This window comes from Triticum aestivum, chromosome 4A, assembly GCF_018294505.1.
Source record: "Triticum aestivum cultivar Chinese Spring chromosome 4A, IWGSC CS RefSeq v2.1, whole genome shotgun sequence".
NCBI classification, from domain to species: domain Eukaryota; kingdom Viridiplantae; phylum Streptophyta; class Magnoliopsida; order Poales; family Poaceae; genus Triticum; species Triticum aestivum.
Window position 1 is genome coordinate 677,120,620 of NC_057803.1, and position 17,166 is coordinate 677,137,785.

The 17,166-nt window shown below is 47.2% G+C and overlaps 2 protein-coding genes, 1 non-coding gene and 1 pseudogene across 3 annotated transcripts; 3 read left to right on the plus strand and 1 right to left on the minus strand.

Moving 5' to 3' along the window:
- Positions 1 to 268: 268 nt before the first annotated feature.
- On the plus strand, positions 269 to 3,578 carry LOC123084261 (nucleosome assembly protein 1;1-like; annotated as a pseudogene).
- Positions 3,579 to 7,552: 3,974 nt separating this feature from the next.
- On the plus strand, positions 7,553 to 7,713 carry LOC123088694 (U1 spliceosomal RNA). Its single transcript, XR_006442010.1, has one exon. It is a non-coding gene; the product is annotated as a U1 spliceosomal RNA (small nuclear RNA).
- A 2,329-nt stretch (positions 7,714 to 10,042) lies between these two features.
- On the plus strand, positions 10,043 to 11,806 carry LOC123088068 (uncharacterized). The gene is made up of 2 exons (XM_044510220.1): positions 10,043 to 10,473; positions 11,487 to 11,806. The coding sequence occupies exons 1-2, from the start codon at positions 10,161 to 10,163 to the stop codon at positions 11,528 to 11,530; spliced, it is 357 nt and encodes a 118-aa protein (XP_044366155.1). The 5' UTR covers positions 10,043 to 10,160; the 3' UTR covers positions 11,531 to 11,806.
- Positions 11,807 to 13,862: 2,056 nt separating this feature from the next.
- Positions 13,863 to 16,521, minus strand: LOC123088069 (phenylalanine ammonia-lyase-like). Its single transcript, XM_044510221.1, has 2 exons — positions 15,993 to 16,521; positions 13,863 to 15,876 (listed from the first exon to the last, which is right to left on the minus strand). The coding sequence occupies exons 1-2, from the start codon at positions 16,385 to 16,387 to the stop codon at positions 14,130 to 14,132; spliced, it is 2,142 nt and encodes a 713-aa protein (XP_044366156.1). The 5' UTR covers positions 16,388 to 16,521; the 3' UTR covers positions 13,863 to 14,129.
- Positions 16,522 to 17,166: the final 645 nt, after the last annotated feature.

Genomic DNA, 17,166 nt, shown 5'->3' on the forward strand with positions numbered 1-17,166 from the left:
AACTCCATTGGATCATGGGCCGAGTTAAAAGCCCGATTTATCCAGAATTTTAAAGATACGTGCAAGCAGCCTATGTCAATTGTGGATTTGGACGCCTGTGTCCAAGAGGAGGGCAAGTCAACAACCCATTGGGTGCGCCGGGTCTCAACTATCCTGCACTCATCGGATCGTATCAATGCCGGCTCAGCAGTCTTGATGTTAGATAAGAATTGTCGTTTTATGCCCCTTAAGCAGAAGCTAGGGCGGCTCAAGCGCCACTGCAGTGGACATGGGGGAACTGATGGCGGTTCTGGTTAAGTATGCTGACTCTGATAGTACCAAGGACCCCGAGTCTGATGATGAAAAGCCAGGAAAGGGAAAGAAGAGTAGAAACACCAAATGACATCAGCATAACCCGGCGAGTCAAGGAGGCAACAGTAAGCGCAAGGCTGATAATAGTTTGGATTTTGTGGCTAACACCAACACGCAGAATAATGGACAACGTCGTAAAGGAAAGCCACCTCCTCGGGTTGGGGGGCCAACTTTCAATCTTGAGCAGCTGTTGAATCAGCCCTGCCCAAAGCATGGTACACGGGAAAGGCCATCCACTCACCTCTGGAAGGATTGCTTCATTATGAAGGAGTATAAAAATTCTGATCTTTTCCAGAACAATCATGGGCCGGGCGGCGGCTCAGGTTCCGGCTCTCATGGTCCGGGTTACGGTGGTGGCGGTTCTAATTCCGGTTTCCAGGGCCAAGGCAATCAAGGCAATCAAGGTGGTTTTAATCAACAGTCTGGTCAGGGGAATCAGCAGCAACAATCTGGCTATCAAAGTAATTCGAAGCAGCTGAATAGTGGGCAGTACCACGTCTTCACCACGAGTTTATGCAAGCGGGATCAGAAGCTCCATAAAAGGGTGTGAACACCGTTGAGCCAGCGGTTCCCCATTACTTGTGATGGTTTGAGCAGCCCATTGTGTGGAGTCGTGAGGATCACCCGCCCCGGAATGACAATCCGGGTCACTTGGCGCTAGTGGTGGCGCCTTAGGTCAGAGGGCACAAGTTTACTAAGGTACTCATGGATGCAGGATCAAATGATTCAAACTATGTCAACATTTTTTGGTGCTAGCATGTATGACGACATTGGTTGGACCAACTATAGACAAGCTACATCATTTGTATTGTTCCCATTTCCTAGCGTTTTTGTGTGTGCAGTCAACCTTATTGCTTCCAGTTTGTCTTGTATCATATCAATTATCCATGGTGAATCTTTGAAAAGTTCCATTTCTATGCATATTTGTTGGATCAGAGTAGATCAATGTCTCGAGTAAATTGCCTATTTTATTGTATGATATTTGGTTGCCCCGGAGAACTAACATTTATCCCTGTAATACTTTAGAGCCAACATGATGAGATTGAGGCGAAGTTTTTTGAAGAATGGGCTGCCCTTGAAGCCAAGTACCAGAAGTTGTATGAACCATTGTATGCTAAGGTACTTTTAATCCATGTTAATAACATTTTAGGAGAATATATGAAAAGATATAACTTCTGTCCATTTCCTTATGTGCAAATTGTTCCATTGTTTTGCGTTGTTTCAGAGGTATGACATTCTAAATGGAGTTGTGGAGGTTGATGGTGTTGCTAAAGAACCTACCAGTGAAAATGCTGCTGTTATGACCGGCCGGGCCTATAGCCGTAGGAGGCCCACCGGGCAGGCTTAGGCCGCAAGTTATCTTAGTTTTATTTTCAGATCGTGGTTATATATACAAGTTGTAAGACTATTTTCAGAATTAAGCAATAAGACTATTCTATTGCCCGGCTCCCAGAGGAGCCGGAACCCTAAAACCCTAGCCGCCTCCTGCTTGCGCCGCCGCCGCCCAACCGCAAGGACGGCGCCTCGCCGCCGGCCGCTGCGCTCCAGCCCTCGCCCACCTCCCTCCTTCCCCTACAGCCTACGCCCTAGGCAGGGCAAAACCCTAGTTCCTATCAGCTGCCGAGGGGGGAGATTCAGATGGTATGAAATCAAAGTTTGCACTTCCTCTTAGAGATCACCATTCTGATGTGCTGTTAACCTCTTTTTCAGCTAAAGGAGTCCCAGATTTTTGGCTCACTGCTTTGAAAACAAATGACGTGTTGACCGAGGAGGCAATTCATAGTGTGCTGTATTTTTAGGTGTTCTTTTAGCTCCCTTAATGCATTTCTGACTGTATACTTGCTTAATTCTAGATCCAAGAGCGTGATGAGCCTGTTTTGAAATATCTAAAGGATATCAAGTGGTCTAGAATTGATGACCCCAAGGGTTTCAAGCTTGAGTTTTTCTTTGATACAAACCCTTTCTTCAAGAACTCTGTACTAACAAAATCCCATCATATGGTTGATGAGGATGACCCAATTTTGGAGAAAGCAATCGGGTTGGTATTTCTTTACCTATTAGTTGTTGTTTTCATGTATAGGGTTCTCATGTTTCATTATAAATGATAACTGCGTGTGCATCCATTATTAGCCTCACACATCATGTGTACTCCAGGACTGAAATTGAGTGGTATCCTGGGAAAAATGTGACACAGAAGATTCTAAAGAAGAAACCCAAGAAAGGTTCAAAGAACACCAAGCCTATTACTAAAACTGAAGAGTGCGAGAGCTTTTTCAACTTTTTCTGCCCCCCACAAGTACCTGATGATGATGACATTGATGAAGAAGCCGTATGTTCCAGATTTATTGTTTGATTCACAGAGAGCACACTATGCTTTGTTCACAATTCATACTAAACTTTTTTTGTTTCAATCTGTGATGTAGGCTGATGAGCTTCAGGGTCAAATGGAGCATGATTATGACATTGGGTAAGTTCTGTTCAACTTCTGCTGCATTTTTTTGTAATGGGAACTGGAGATCATCGCCCAACATCTAATTCCATTTCTGCACAGTGAGCTGTATATTATGGTCTTAGCATAGTGCCCCTCTTGCTGATTTTGTGCTGCTGTTGGAATTTGACTTGTAGGTCTACGATAAGGGATAAGATCATCCCTCATGCTGTTTCTTGGTTTACTGTGAGGCTGTGCAAGCTGAGGATTTTGATGATATGGAAGATGGTGACGAGGATGATGACGATGAGGATGATGATGAGGATGATGAAGATGATGAGGATGAGGACGAGGATGAAGATGAGGATGAAGACGAGGAAGAGCTAAGCAAGCCAACGAAGAAGGTAATCTTATCTTGTAGCCATAGAAGTACCTGTTTCTGCTCTCTGCAACATTACTGTGTTCAGCTGGCCTTGCTAACATATTTCTTTTGTATTTGACTGAGCAGGTGGCGGGCAAACCGAAGGTACAAACTCTACACTAATAATCTCGAACACTTGCCTGGTTCCAGTTTAGAAATGATATCATCTCACAATGCATGGTACATCGTCCACCAGGGACCTGCAAAGGGTGGCGCACAAGGGAACGCCGAGCAACCAACGGAGTGCAAGAAGCAGTAGAACTTTGTGGATGCAGTTGTTGCAGTATTTTTTCCATTGAACTGCCCAGGGGGAATGAGCTTTTATGCTGGTTGTGTTGTGCACGGGTGAGACGTTTGGTGTGGATATTACCGTAGGCATGGTTTTGTATCTGGTGGCGACGTGATTGTGCTGGTGTGGATGGATTGTTTGGGAGTTTGGGACGGGTCATGTTAGCGTATTATTATGGTCTCTAGCTATATGCAGTCGAAGGACACCCTAAGATTGTGTAATTATATTTGAACTCGTAATAGAGCTTTTTAGTATTGTATTTATGCCATTATCTCATGTTTATCGTGATGCTAAGTTGACGATCTACATGGCTGGGGTGTCTACAGTATGCAGAATGTTCTTTGAAATCTGAATGTTTAAAGATTGCATTTTAGACGACTATGTCGGAGGCAGGGGCGGCCCCAGGGGTCTTCTTGGGTATTCGGTTGAATACCCAAGATTTTGACAAACCATTGAAATTTTATATAAAACAAGCGATTTTTTTGCAAAACAGTGATGATTTGGGCAAAATGAATACCCTCTTCCAAAATGAATACCCATCCTCTAGAACCTGGCGCCGCCTTACTCGGAGGGAAGCACTTTGATCGTGTCAGTTTCTACTTCAGTGTCTAAGGAGTATTTGCTGGTGATGATTCATGTTTCCCCTGTACTGCATATGTTAACATACACGTTTCACGTTGAAGTTCTTTTCCTTTTTGCGAGGGATTTTACGTTGAAGTTGATGCAGAGCACTTCCATCACTCATCTGGCCTTGCAAATATAAAAAGCAGTGGCCAGTTTCACTCTTGTTAGCATGAACGCGATAGAAAATTAAATTGTGTGAACTGCCACTTAACGGTGAAGCGTAACGTTTCTTAGGTAAGTGCGTTTTGTTACATCAACACTACTGGTGTACTCCCAGCACCAGATTTGCATTGCAGGCGTAAAGTAATTCAGCTATTTCGCGAGCTGCGCCGTTTGCTTCTCGTCCGCAGGTTAAGTAGTAAGAGTGTCTCCAGCTGCGTCCCCAACAGGACACCCGGGGCGCTTTTTTTCTAGGCCGAACCCAGTGCGTTGGGGGGCGCTCGGGAGCTCCGGCGGAAGGGAAAAACACGCCTGGGTCACACTGTCAGGCGAAGAGTCAAGGCAATCGTCCAGATTCGCCCACCATCCCCGCACGCTCGCCAGCCACCATGCCGATCCCGGCGTCGTCCGCCGCCCAGCACCGTTAGATAGGCCATTCCCCGTCAGAAAAGAGATAGGGTTTCCCCGCGACAACCTCTCCACCACCTTTCGGGCGAGTTTTCCGATGCTCCGGCCATGCAGGGTGGTATACCGGCGGCTGCGCATCCGCCATGCCCGCCAGGCGTTCGGCGGTTTGCCTGCTCGGCGATGGACTCGGACGACGATGAGACGCTCGCGGCGTTGCTGGAGGAGGAAGCCGATGCCGACGCGCAGGAGGAGGAGCATCTTATGGTCCTCGCCGCCCTGCTCGCGAGCAATGAGAAGCCGCGGCGAGGTGGCTCGGCGCCGGGACGGCTGAAAGCAAAGAACCGGCATCGTCTGGAAGGCTATTGCATGCTTCACTCCGACTACTTCGCCGGCGCTCCATTGCACGGCGACAAAGTTTTTTGGCGCCGTTATCGGATGAGCCATAAACTTTTCCTCAGGATTGTGAATTTCATCCGGGAGTTCGACAACTACTTCAAGTGCAAGAAGGATTGCACCGGCACACTTGGATTCACCTAAATTCAGAAGTGCACGACAACTATGAGGATGCTTGCATACGGAGCTTTCGGTGATTCACTCGACGACTATGGGTGCATGGCCAAGTCCATGACCATTGTGTGTTTCTACAAATTCTGCAGAGCAGTGGTGGCAGTGTTTGGACCGCAATACTTGCGATCACCCAATGCTGAAGACATTGCTCGAATCCTAGCACATAATGCAGCAAGAGGATTTCCTGGGATACTTGGAAGCACCGAAGCATGAATTGAAAATGGAAGAACTGTCCATGTGCTTGGCAGAGGATGTACAAAGGCGCCAAAGGCGGTTGCAGTGTGGTACTTGAGGCAGTGGCCACACAGGACCTCCGGGTTTGGCACTCCTTCTTCGGTATGCCAGAAACTCACAATGACATCAACATGCTACAGTGCTCCCCTGTCTTTGCCAAGCTTGTTGAAGGTCATTCTCCTCTGGTGAACTTCGAGGTCAATGGGCGGCACTACAACAAGGGGTACTACCTAGCTGATGGCATCTATCCGAGATGGTCTACATTTATGAAGACTATCTCAAACCCTGTGCCAGGAAGCAAGAAGTCCCACTTTGCGAAGGTTCAGGAGGCTTGCAGGAAGGATGTCGAGCGGGCATTTGGTGTGCTCCAATCTTGATTTGCTGTTGTCCGGTACCCTGCTCAGACCTGGTCGAAAGATCAAATGTGGGAGGTCATGACTTGCTGTGTCATCTTGCACAACATGATCATTGAGAGCGAGCAGGAAGAGACAATGTTTGACACTGAACCATATTACATGCAGTGTCCTCTTGTACAAGTTGATCACCAGCTACCGGCAACCTGGATTGCCTTTCTCAATATGCGTCAGGAGATCCGAGACCCACAGGTGCATCAACAACTGCAACAGGATCTGGTGGAGCACATATGGAGGCTCAAGGGCAACGCCTAGCTCGATGTGTGATGAAATATGAGTTTTTATTTGTTGAATTATATAATTTGTATTGAATTATTTGTGTTGAACTTTTTGATTTCTATTGATTTTCGATGATGAACTATGTGATAAAAATAATTACTTGTGTTGAATTTGCGCCGAACCACGTCGAATATGAGCCGATTTGCGTCGATATTGGGCCGATTTTTCACCGAAACTAGACCAAAAAGCGGGCGCTTTGCGAAAAAATGGGCTGATATCGGCGCCTGGGGGAATCCAATCGCCCCCGCGCCAGTTTTTTGCCGGCTCGCCCCCAGTCAGCGATTTTCAAGCCTCCTGGGGGGGCAATGGCTGGAGATGCTCTAAGTAGCACTTTGTATCAAACCGCCCATCTTGATAGCCCCCCTACTGCGCGGCCAGATTGGGCGCCTCCAGTTGTGCGCTGAAGGAGTCTGCAGCATGCCAACGTGGGCTCCCCCGTGTGATCTCGGCCATCGATCGATAAATGCGTGTGCGCGCCAACGGGTTTGTGGGACGCGAAGCAAAAGGCTCTCTTGCTGCTATATCGGTCTATATATAAATCTGTCGCCAGCTGAAGCTATGGATGGATGGCCGTGGGTGTTTAATCAACCTCTTCCACCCGGCCCAGTGGATCCTGTCCTCGTTGCCCTGCTAACTCCGCCAAAATCTTCCAGTTTAAGAGGTTACATGCCAGATTAACACACAAGACAGTGCATAAATCGAACCCATGAGTTTGAGCAGCAGCTGTATACTCCCTCCGTTCCGAATTACTTGTCTTGGATTATCTAGATACGGATGTATCTAGACTCATTTTAGTGCTAGATACCTCTGTATCTAGACAAATCCAAGACAAGTAATTCAGAACGGAGGGAGTACTTGTCTTGGATTTGTCTAGATACGGATGTATCTAGACTCATTTTAGTGCTAGATACCTCTGTATCTAGACAAATTCAAGACAAGTAATTCAGAACGGAGGGAGTACGTACGAGATAACAACGCGAGGAGAAGCGCAGCAATACGAGCACAAAGATTTTTTTTCCAGGGAATAGAACAATAAGCCCGCAAAAAAAAAGGGAATAGAACAATAAAATTTTCGAGCCAAACTTGATGATGATGACGAGGGAGCGAACAACACTAGCAATTTTTTTGGAGCGAATCGAGCAACACTAGCAGCAAGCCGCCCGCTGGTTCTCAAGGCCCAAGTCTGTGCATCGCTCGTCCTTCCCGCAGGCCCAGATAGAGCGAACGCGGGCCCACCGAAACCAGCGACCTGCACCGCGCTCCCGCTCCGCTCGCACGCGGCTGCCGCGCTTCGGTGGTTTTAGTCCCACCTCGCCTAGCCAAAGGGAATCAGGTGGGAGAACCGACTATAAAAGCAGAGGCAGGTGCAACGTTGTTCCATACTTACCTGGACGGGGTCGACGGGCGATCAACAAGGCCCGTGGCCTAAGCCAATGGCCCACATTGCACTTGGTGGGCGCGTTGACTTATCATCTTCCCAAGTGGAAGAGTGAACGTCGTAATTTGTGATAGAGGGGGTACGCGTTCGCGCGGCCCCTACCAATTCTTTCAAATTAAACTTTAGTCCTTGGCCTTTGCATTGCAGCGAGCTCAAGCTCTTGTGGATTTATTCTGTTTTTGTCCCTGCAAATTGGTTGAAATCAAATTTTGGTCCCTGGCCTTTCAATTGCAGCGAGCTCAAGCACTTGTGGATTTATTTTGTTTTTGTCCCTGCAAATTCGTTGAAATCAAAATTTGGTCCTTGGCCTCTTACCTACCTACTGCAAGAATTCTGGTTTCATTCTGTTCTTGTCCCTGCTGTTCCTCATAATACAAAGAGCAAGCCCTTTCGGCTGAAATTAAGCGTTTGGTTCTTCTATCATTCTATTATAGGACATTTCTTCTTTGTTCATTCCTGTCCTTGGTTTATCGGTTGCACATACACATGTCTTGATGATCAAGTTCATAGGAAAATATAGATATACTGAATAACACAAGAAATTGAGATTTTATAATGCGTGCTAGGCTCAGCATGCTAAAGCTACTGTTCGCCTCCTCTCGCGCATGCCCATGGCGACTAGTGTCTTCCTCTACCCGCAACCGGCACCACCACTGCTATCGCCTCACGTATCTCCATGTTGCACTGAGTTACCACTGTCTTACTTTGCTGCTTTCGTCGACTCGACCCTCTCAACGGTATTAAACGCCTTCCCCGTGTCACCACGGGCTATCGAATTGCTCCACACGATGTCTACCACCATTGCTGACCACTGGCTCCGTGTACGGACAACTACCCTATTCCTTATAAAGTTTTTTTCCTATACATCTAGTTATCGACAAATACCTGTTTGTTTACCGGCCAAATTAATTTGAACAAATTGCTTCATTCTTTGTACTGAGCCCATGGGTTCAAACCCTCTACATGCCAACTTAGTTTTTCTTTCTAGTCGTGAAGGGCCCATAGGGAAGAGGGGCCGATAGCTATAAAAAAAGTATAGATCGAGAGAAATGGCACTCGCCGTCCCAAATATAGCAAATCCAGGTGGCTTTTATTACGTAGCAAAATTAGAAAAAAATAAGACCAACCCAAGGGCTAACCCTGGTTGGCATTTTTTTATAGGAGAAACTCCGCGAGCACCGCATGTCAAAGCCGGGGCTTGAACTTGGGTGGGCTGGCAGCTATCCCAGCTGCAAAATCAAGGTCATTGGTTTTTCTTTTTTGTTGAGATGGAGTCGGATAATGTGTAGGAGCAAACACAAGCACATGGCAGGAAGGAGTTGTCGATGGACGCCATAGATGGCGCCGCCATGGAGACGAGCTACTCGCTGGTAGACACCATCCTCCCGTAAGCAATATTACCCTCCCTATCAGTCAGCGACATTTTGGGGATAATGCATTTTAGCTCAATTTCACCTTTTGGGTCGCGTGAACAACCAATTTAGGGTAGAGTTGAAGTTGTTACTTGTACTTTAGTGCATTATGGAGATGTGACTTTCATCTTTCATGACATCCACAATGTCGAGGAGGATAACCAGGCAAAATTAGGGTTGTGGTATTAGGCACCGTATGTTGAATTGTAAGGACAATGACACACAATTTAACAAGTCTTCTCTTATGCTTGCACAACTATCACTATATCAGGTATGATAATTCTCTCCCTGCAAAAAAAGTTAACATTATTTTTCCATGTTAATATGTGATCCTTGTGTGAATAAAACAATAATAAAGAATGCATTCTATAATTGGAGTTAGGTTAGACTGGGAACGACATTTGTTTACTTCCATGACTATGTTCTGGCGTGAACTCATTCTTTTTAGAATTTCAAAATAAAATATGGTTCCTTAAACAATGTACATGTATGTGTCCCTTTTTTTGGTGGGGGTACATGTTTTTGTCCTTTAAATGCGTGACAAGTTTTACAAATATAATATTATACTCTGCCCCGAGCAAAAACAAGAAAAATCAGTAGCACCAGATTTGGGTTCTTTTTTTTTTTGCCGGGACCAAATTTGGCTTTTTACACATGTCACATAACATTCTTTTATCTTTTATCTTTTTCTTTCTAGTTTGATTGAGTCACTTAGGTGTGCAACAACTAGAGCACATCTAGATGTGCTTTAACAAAACTGAATATAAATTTCCATGATAATTTACATCCGAGGTAAGACATGGACGCGTACATTTTTCTAAAAAAAGATTTTTTTTGATATTGACATGTTTTTTTACAGGATAAAAAGAGTTGAAAGGCATATGTTTATTTTGGCAAAGTTATTTTTTGAAATTATTTTTTAGACAAAGTTGGAAGAGATTTTGTTTTTGAGGTACGAATTTAACGCAACAAAATGCAAACCCTGACTGCTAGTTTACGCCTTTACGGCCCAGCAAGGAGAAAGGGGCCGGGCTTAGGGTCGCGGCCGGCGGTCCAACTAATCGTGCCAATCGTGTGCTACGGCGGAGTCGGCTACTCGGCGGCGCAGACGAGAGCCAGCGAGCGAGGGATCGAGCGATGGCGGCGGCGGCGCTGCGGGGGATCGGCGCGAAGCTGTCGGCGAACCCGGAGAAGGTGACGAGCGCGCTGCTGCTGGGCTCGTTCGTGGCGCTGGCGTTCCGGTCGTCGGAGCAGCAGGGCGAGATCGACGAGCTGGAGGCCCGCAAGTCCTCCCTCCGCGCCGCCAACTCCGCCATGTCCTCCACCATGTGGGCCTGGAGGGAGGAGCTCGTCAAGCTCGCCGCCATGCCCTCCCCGCCCATCACCGCCGCCCGCCTCCGCCACATCTACGGCGAGGAGGACCTCGCCGTCCCGGCGCCCAAGCCGTCAGGTATGCTCCTCGCTGCTTTCCCGCGATACTTGCTGCCGCAGTGATATACCGATTCTCTCTGCCGTAGCTACAGATTTGTCATTTCTCAAAACAAAACAGAAGAATCTTCAGATTTATCATTGCATTTATGGGGGGTGATGCTAGTCTGAACCTGAAGTCAAAACTGAAGCCATGTTTTAGCTTGTAGGAGTAGATCGTTAATCAGCCAATCCTTTGTTCACATTGATTCTGAAGCATGTTAAACCTGCGTTCATCCGTATGATGGTTAGTGTATTTACAGAGATTGTGGCATTGCACTGCACATTTGGAGGTGCTGTGTGGTAGGCATCAAAAGGGGTTTGAGTATTGGAGGTGATGTGTTCATTTTAGGAGTTCAGGGCAGGCGGATAACAAATCAATGATGTGCTGGAACTGGAACTGTGCAGGGTTTTCTTTGTCCATGTTATTATTTGGCTGGAATTTCATGTTGGTTGGACATCATAGTCCTCCGAGGTTTCATTTTCCACCATAAAACAGTAGTAGCTTGAAATGCTAGAAGAGACGCTTCACTGTATGCAATGCATAGGTTAGTATGTACTAAATAGGCAAAATGGACTTTCTGAACCTATATTTTCGGGCCGGTTCGGTTCATGTATCCCATTATATTGTGTCCAAGTTTGCATGTCTTTGTTTGGTCTGATGATAGACAAAACAAAAGGGTAGGATCACAGGATTTACATATTGATTGTTGGCATCAGTTGTGGGTATTGTTGGACTCACTGTGTTGAAATTGAGGTGATCCCAAAGCATGCCATAATTTGCATATAAGGTCACAGCATTTGCCTTCTTGAACTGTTGGATTATATTTGGCCAACAACCTCAAGGCATCACAGCACATCGATGCACATTGCTGGCAGCAAAAGCATCGGGAGAACAAACAGTTCGCTGTGTAGTTTTCGTCGAGCAGTTCTACATATTTGTAAATTTATTGATGCACCATGGCGGGACATAACATTTACCTTTTCAATATGCAGGCCCGGATGCCGAGGAGGAACATGTTCCCCTAAAAATATCATGAACTCTTCCCCGATGCTTGTTGTCAAATTGCAGAACTGGTCCAGAGTAGTTTTGCACCGAGTTGCAAACACGGTTTCTGTCGACCTAACATAAAGAACCATGCCTCCTTGTGGCGCTGTTTTATGCAGCTAATGAACAGTGCTGAGGTAGTCTTGTGTAGAAGCTCAGATGTTGTTGTCCTTGCACTTACATTTTCTACCTGAATATTCTTCACACACAAACAATTATGAGATGTATAGCTCTCGTTTGAGCTCGTTTAGGGCTTTGGTTGTGCTGATTGCTCTCGTCTCTTTTTCTGTTCTGTTCGGTTTCTTCCGGGCTGTCAGCATTGGACACAAAAAACGAGCCAGAGCTCCTGATGAAGCGGAAAGCATTTGGTTGGCTAACTCAAGTTGGATGCAGATGATGTGTAGCTTTTTCTCACGCCAGTCCGATCTCTTGGTACAGTAAATGGCACGTTGCAGTGCCTGTGGTGTTACCATAGTTTGCTCCCCTTGCTTGATTGTGAGGGGAGCCCTTCTCTGGTCTCTGATTTTACCGTAGTTCACTTGGTTGAGAACTAGACGGTTGCTTTACTAGAGATGGTGACATTTGCTGAAGCACAGGATCGCTCTGGTCTGATCTTTTTTGAACTGTGGCAGCAGCCCAAAAATTGATCGTTTGTTTGGGGATGTCCAACATTCCAGGAACTGCATTCACTGATGGAGAATTTGGGTCTGACAGTATTTTTAGATCTACAAAAAATCATTCGTTTGGGGATGTCCAACATTCCAGGAACTGCATTAACTGATGTTCATCCGAGTGAACCGTATGCTATACTTCTCCCATAACCATACCTGAATCATGAGTCCATCGCTAATTAGTGTACTCTTGTAATGCAACTACATAAATTATATAAAATAAATGCAATATTATCTTTGTTTTTTAGCCTCTATATCAGGTTGTTGAAGGATATCTTAGTTCCATATTTGGGTTTAAAGTTAGCATACATATACTGTACTTCCTTCATCGGAGAGGGAGAAAATGTTTTCCCCTCCTGTGGAAATGTGTGAGCAGCTCCACATCCATGATGGAGTTACACATGGCTTTCCCTTGAGGGTAAATGTGTCATCTTCAAGATCATACCCATTGGCGACCCAGTCCAGTGATTTGCGGCGATTGTGTACTGGCTTCATCTTCAGGATGTCTCCGAGTCCCGCCATTCTGATGAGGTATGTTTTTGTACGTGAATTGCGAGTATGTCTGAGTTGAGTGATTTGGGAGGGAACTAAGGAAGAGCCATATATCTTCGACGGGTCCACCTATGGTGAGGTGTTCATGGAGCCTTTGGCTCATCAGAATGTAGAGAAAATCCAAAGGAGATATCCAGAGAATTGGGAAAGGGGACCAAGGAAGAGCTATATTTCGACATTCCCGCATATCGTCAGCAATTTGAGGTAAGAATTACAAATATCTTGTTTCAGTACTCCCATGTGCAAAGCGACTTTGACCATAGCATGCCCATCATTGATTACTGTTCACATATACAACACCCACATGCATGGAATATGTGATAATCTTGGGAAAACATCAAAAGAGGGATAACATTATTTTTCTCATTAGCGTAAGTGGGATGGATTATTTGGATTTAAGTACTTTTGGCCGGTTTCATTCAAGGATACTGTGAAAGATCTCTTATAATAGCAGGTCCACCTATGGTGAGGTGTTCGTGGAGCCTTTGGCTCATCAGAATGTAGAGAAAATCCAAAGGAGATATCCAGAGAATTGGGAAAGGGGACCAAGGAAGAGCTATATTTCGACATTCCCGCATATCGTCAGCAATTTGAGGTAAGAATTACAAATATCTTGTTTCAGTACTCCCATGTGCAAAGCGACTTTGACCATAGCATGCCCATCATTGATTACTGTTCACATGTACAACACCCACATGCATGGAATATGTGATAATCTTGGGAAAACATCAAAAGAGGGATAACATTATTTTTCTCATTAGCGTAAGTGGGATGGATTATTTGGATTTAAGTACTTTTGGCCGGTTTCATTCAAGGATACTGTGAAAGATCTCTTATAATAGAATTTGCGATTTCTCACAAGGTTCACAAAATGGAAAAGAAAAAGGGGCCGATGCTATATCCGTTTAGACTTATGAGTTATGACCATTCAGGAACAGAGAGAGACAAGTCATCTGCATCTGAGCAGTAAAACCAAACCAAACCCTTTACAATCCTGCTTCCATTACATGTCATACTGTAATTGGTCAACAGAAATAATTAATAGAAGGCATCACATCATATTAATCCTGTTCGGTGTTGATCTCCACCAGACAACTGTTGTAAAAAAAGACCAATACATTTATCACAAATATTATCATACATAGTACCCTTCTATAACTTACATCATAGAAGTTGTACAAGTTATGCAGTTGCAATTTTTGGCAACAACATGGCAGCTCTGAAAGAATTTTCCATCCCACAAAACATCGATTCTTAAGAAAATACAATTGAAAAAATATTATCACTTATCAGCTAAGAGAGTACTCCAGCTAAGAAGATACAGAGCCTTCTGCACACAGTCTTCTCTTCAGTTTCTTGATCCTCTGTTCAGCAGAGGGGCAAGGGCTCACCGTTCCACTCTTTTAGGCACTCCAGCAGCGCGTCGATGTGCTTGCCCTGGTTCATGGCGACAAACACCTTGTCCACCTCTTCCCCAGGAGACCGTGTCTTCTCCCCAGTCAAGTACTCAGTCCCAAGCTCCTTGCGCACGAACCTGTAGAGCGGGTATGACCGGCATTCGGTGATACGGTTCTGCTGTGTGGCGGTGCCGTTCTCCACGGAGGTCCGGGCAGCCTCAACCTCCTTTGGTAGCACTGCACGGAGCTCCTGCTCGAACGCGGCAAGCTTGGCAAAGACGGATGTCTCCACGTCGCGTTCGGCCTCACCATTGGCCAAGGCGTGCTCCACGAGAACCGCACGCATCTTCTGCATCAATGGGTAGTTGGCGCTGCAAGGGTCATCTGCATACGCAAACACCGCCTCACGGTCAATCGTGAGCAGCAGGTCTTTCTCGCAGAATCGCGCATTGTGGAGGTGCCCATTGTTGGTGGTGCTCAATGTCTTCCTGGCCGTCATCTTCACGCAGCTCTTGACGGCATCCTTGACATTCTCCTCAAGATGGCGGAGGTCGATGGCTTGGCACAAGGCGACCATGAATGTGGAGGACATGAGCTTGAGTATGTCAATGGCCTCGGCGGTCTTCCTGGAGGAGATGAGACCGAGAGAGTTGACATCTTGATTGTGTTGCTCGGCGCTTTGGACATGGTTGGTCACCGGGTTCCCTAAGAACTGGAGCTCGGAGCAGTATGAGGCCATCGCAATCTCAGCTCCCTTGAAGCCATAGTCCAAACTCGGGTTGCGCCCGCCGGAGAGGTTGGAAGGCAAACCGTTGTTGTAGAGATCGTTCACCAGCTCCGAGAACTGGGCAAACATGAGCTTGCCGATCGCAGCAATGGCAAGCCTGGTGTTGTCCATGGACACGCCGATAGGCGTACCCTGGAAGTTGCCGCCATGGATGGCCTTGCCACGGGAGACGTCAATGAGTGGGTTGTCGTTGACAGAGTTGATCTCACGCTCGATTGACTTGGTGGCAGCGCGTATCACCTCTATCTGGGGGCCAAGCCATTGCGGCGATGTTCGGAGTGCGTACCTATCTTGCTTTGGCTTCATCAATGGGTCAAGCTCGCCGAGCTTCTTTGCGAGTGCCATGTAGGAGCTTCCTTCAAGGATGTGCTCCATGATGGCGGCAGCCTCGATCTGTCCAGGGTGGTGCTTTAGCTTGTGTGTCAGGTGGTCAGTGTACTCCGGCTTGCCGTTCATGACCTCACAGAAGACGGCTGATAGAACCTCGGCAAGGAGGCTGAGGATGTTAGCCTCGAAAAGCACCATGGATGCAAGCCCGGAGCCCACTGCTGTGCCGTTCACCATGGCAAGCCCTTCCTTGGGCTGCAGCTCGAAGAAGCCATGCTGGATACCGGCGATCTTGAACGCCTCCGCCGCGTTAACCTTGCTGCCGTCTGGGGCAGTGGCCACGGAGTTTGCTCGACCGGTCACCAGGCCCGCGATATAGGAAAGCGGAACAAGGTCGCCGGAGGCGGTGATCGTGCCCCGGAGCGGCAGGCATGGTGTCACGTTGGCGTTGAGAAGCGCAGCAACCGTCTCGAGGATCTCGAAGCGGATGCCGGAGTACCCCTGGAGCAGAGTGTTGACACGGACGAGCATCGCCGCCCTTGTTGCTGCGGCAGGCAGAACATGGTCGTGGCCACCTGTGCCGAAGGCTCCGGCATTAAGGAATCTGAACAAACAAGAAGTGGACAAGAAAATAAGGCTTCCAGGTCACAAAAACAAAGGAGTACAGGAGGATCAACAACTGAAATATCTAATTTGTTGATGGTTTTAACTGATTCGTACCTGATGAGCTCCCTCTGGAGAGCGCCGCCCTCCTTGGTCCTCCGGTGGGAGGTGGCACCGAAGCCGGTAGTGACGCCGTAGCTGTCCGTGCCATTCGCCATGCTGTTCATGACCCAGTCACTGCTCTCCTTGACCCGGCAGCGGGCAGACTCGTCGAGCTCCACCCTGGTCTCAGCACCAGCGGCCACAGCGGCGACCATGGCGATGGTCAGGCTGGCGCCCTCCATGGTCACCACGGGCCTACGGTACTCCTCGACCATCCGTTTCACCGCGTCCAAGTGGCTCCCGGACAGCTCCTCCGCCGCCTTCCCCCAGTTCAGCGGGTCGGCCCGCGCAGGCTGCGCCAAGCACAAGCTGTTGCCGTTGCCGGCGACCTGCCCGTTCTCGCACTCCATCGAGATATGCAAACAAGTAAGCTAGAAACTTGGTAGGTGTAAGTGTCTGTATCTGGCTCAGGCTTGACCAGGATGAACTCTCAAAGTGGTAGGCGGACTTGCGCTCAAATTGGAGAGGAAAGCGAGGGAGGCTCTTGTTGGAGAGGAATGGAGGAAGAGCATGGGTTAAATAGGCAGCGAAGCTAGGTAGGGTGGTGGGTGGGTGGGTGGGCGGGTGTGGACTTGACCGCTGGATTGGTCCTAGTCGCCAGTCGGGGTTGGTGTATTCTTGTGTTAATCATGCATGCAACAGCCTTGTTTGCTCTTAGGAGAAACGAATCTAGCTACTTGGTCCAAGCCACTCGTCTTCTTCCTTCTAATGCTGAACGTTTCAAACAAGCGTACGTAGTGGCTGCTTGCACGATGCATAAACTACTATAGGAAATCTAAGAAAAACAGCTACACGGAGGTATGGTCTTTGCTTTGACAAAGTACCCGGAAAAGCTTGTCCCTCAAATGGATGTATCTAGTACATCAAGTGCTAGATAGATGTGCTAGATACATCCATTTGAGGAACAAGGTTGGGACAAGCTTTTTCGGACGGAGGGAGTATATGTTAGTCCAAAGCTGGACAAACCGGAGTTGTTATCTGCTAATGATCCACAAGAGCTTTCACTTTCACTAGTATTTTGTTGGGTGCAACGAACCCCACGTATTCTATTTAATCTTAAGCTTGCACGTGCTCGGTCACCGGCGGGCTGCATGTATGCCACCGTGTGAAAGATACAGTGCCACTTGAC

Coding starts and splice junctions, on each gene's coding strand:
- LOC123088068 (XM_044510220.1), top strand. CDS start 10,161: ATGGCGGCGGCGGCGCTGCGGGGGATCGGCGCGAAGCTGTCGGCGAAC. Junction 10,474..11,486: donor CCCGGCGCCCAAGCCGTCAG/GTATGCTCCTCG, acceptor TTCAATATGCAG/GCCCGGATGCCGAGGAGGAA.
- LOC123088069 (XM_044510221.1), bottom strand. CDS start 16,387: ATGGAGTGCGAGAACGGGCAGGTCGCCGGCAACGGCAACAGCTTGTGC. Junction 15,877..15,992: donor CTCCAGAGGGAGCTCATCAG/GTACGAATCAGT, acceptor TTGTTTGTTCAG/ATTCCTTAATGCCGGAGCCT.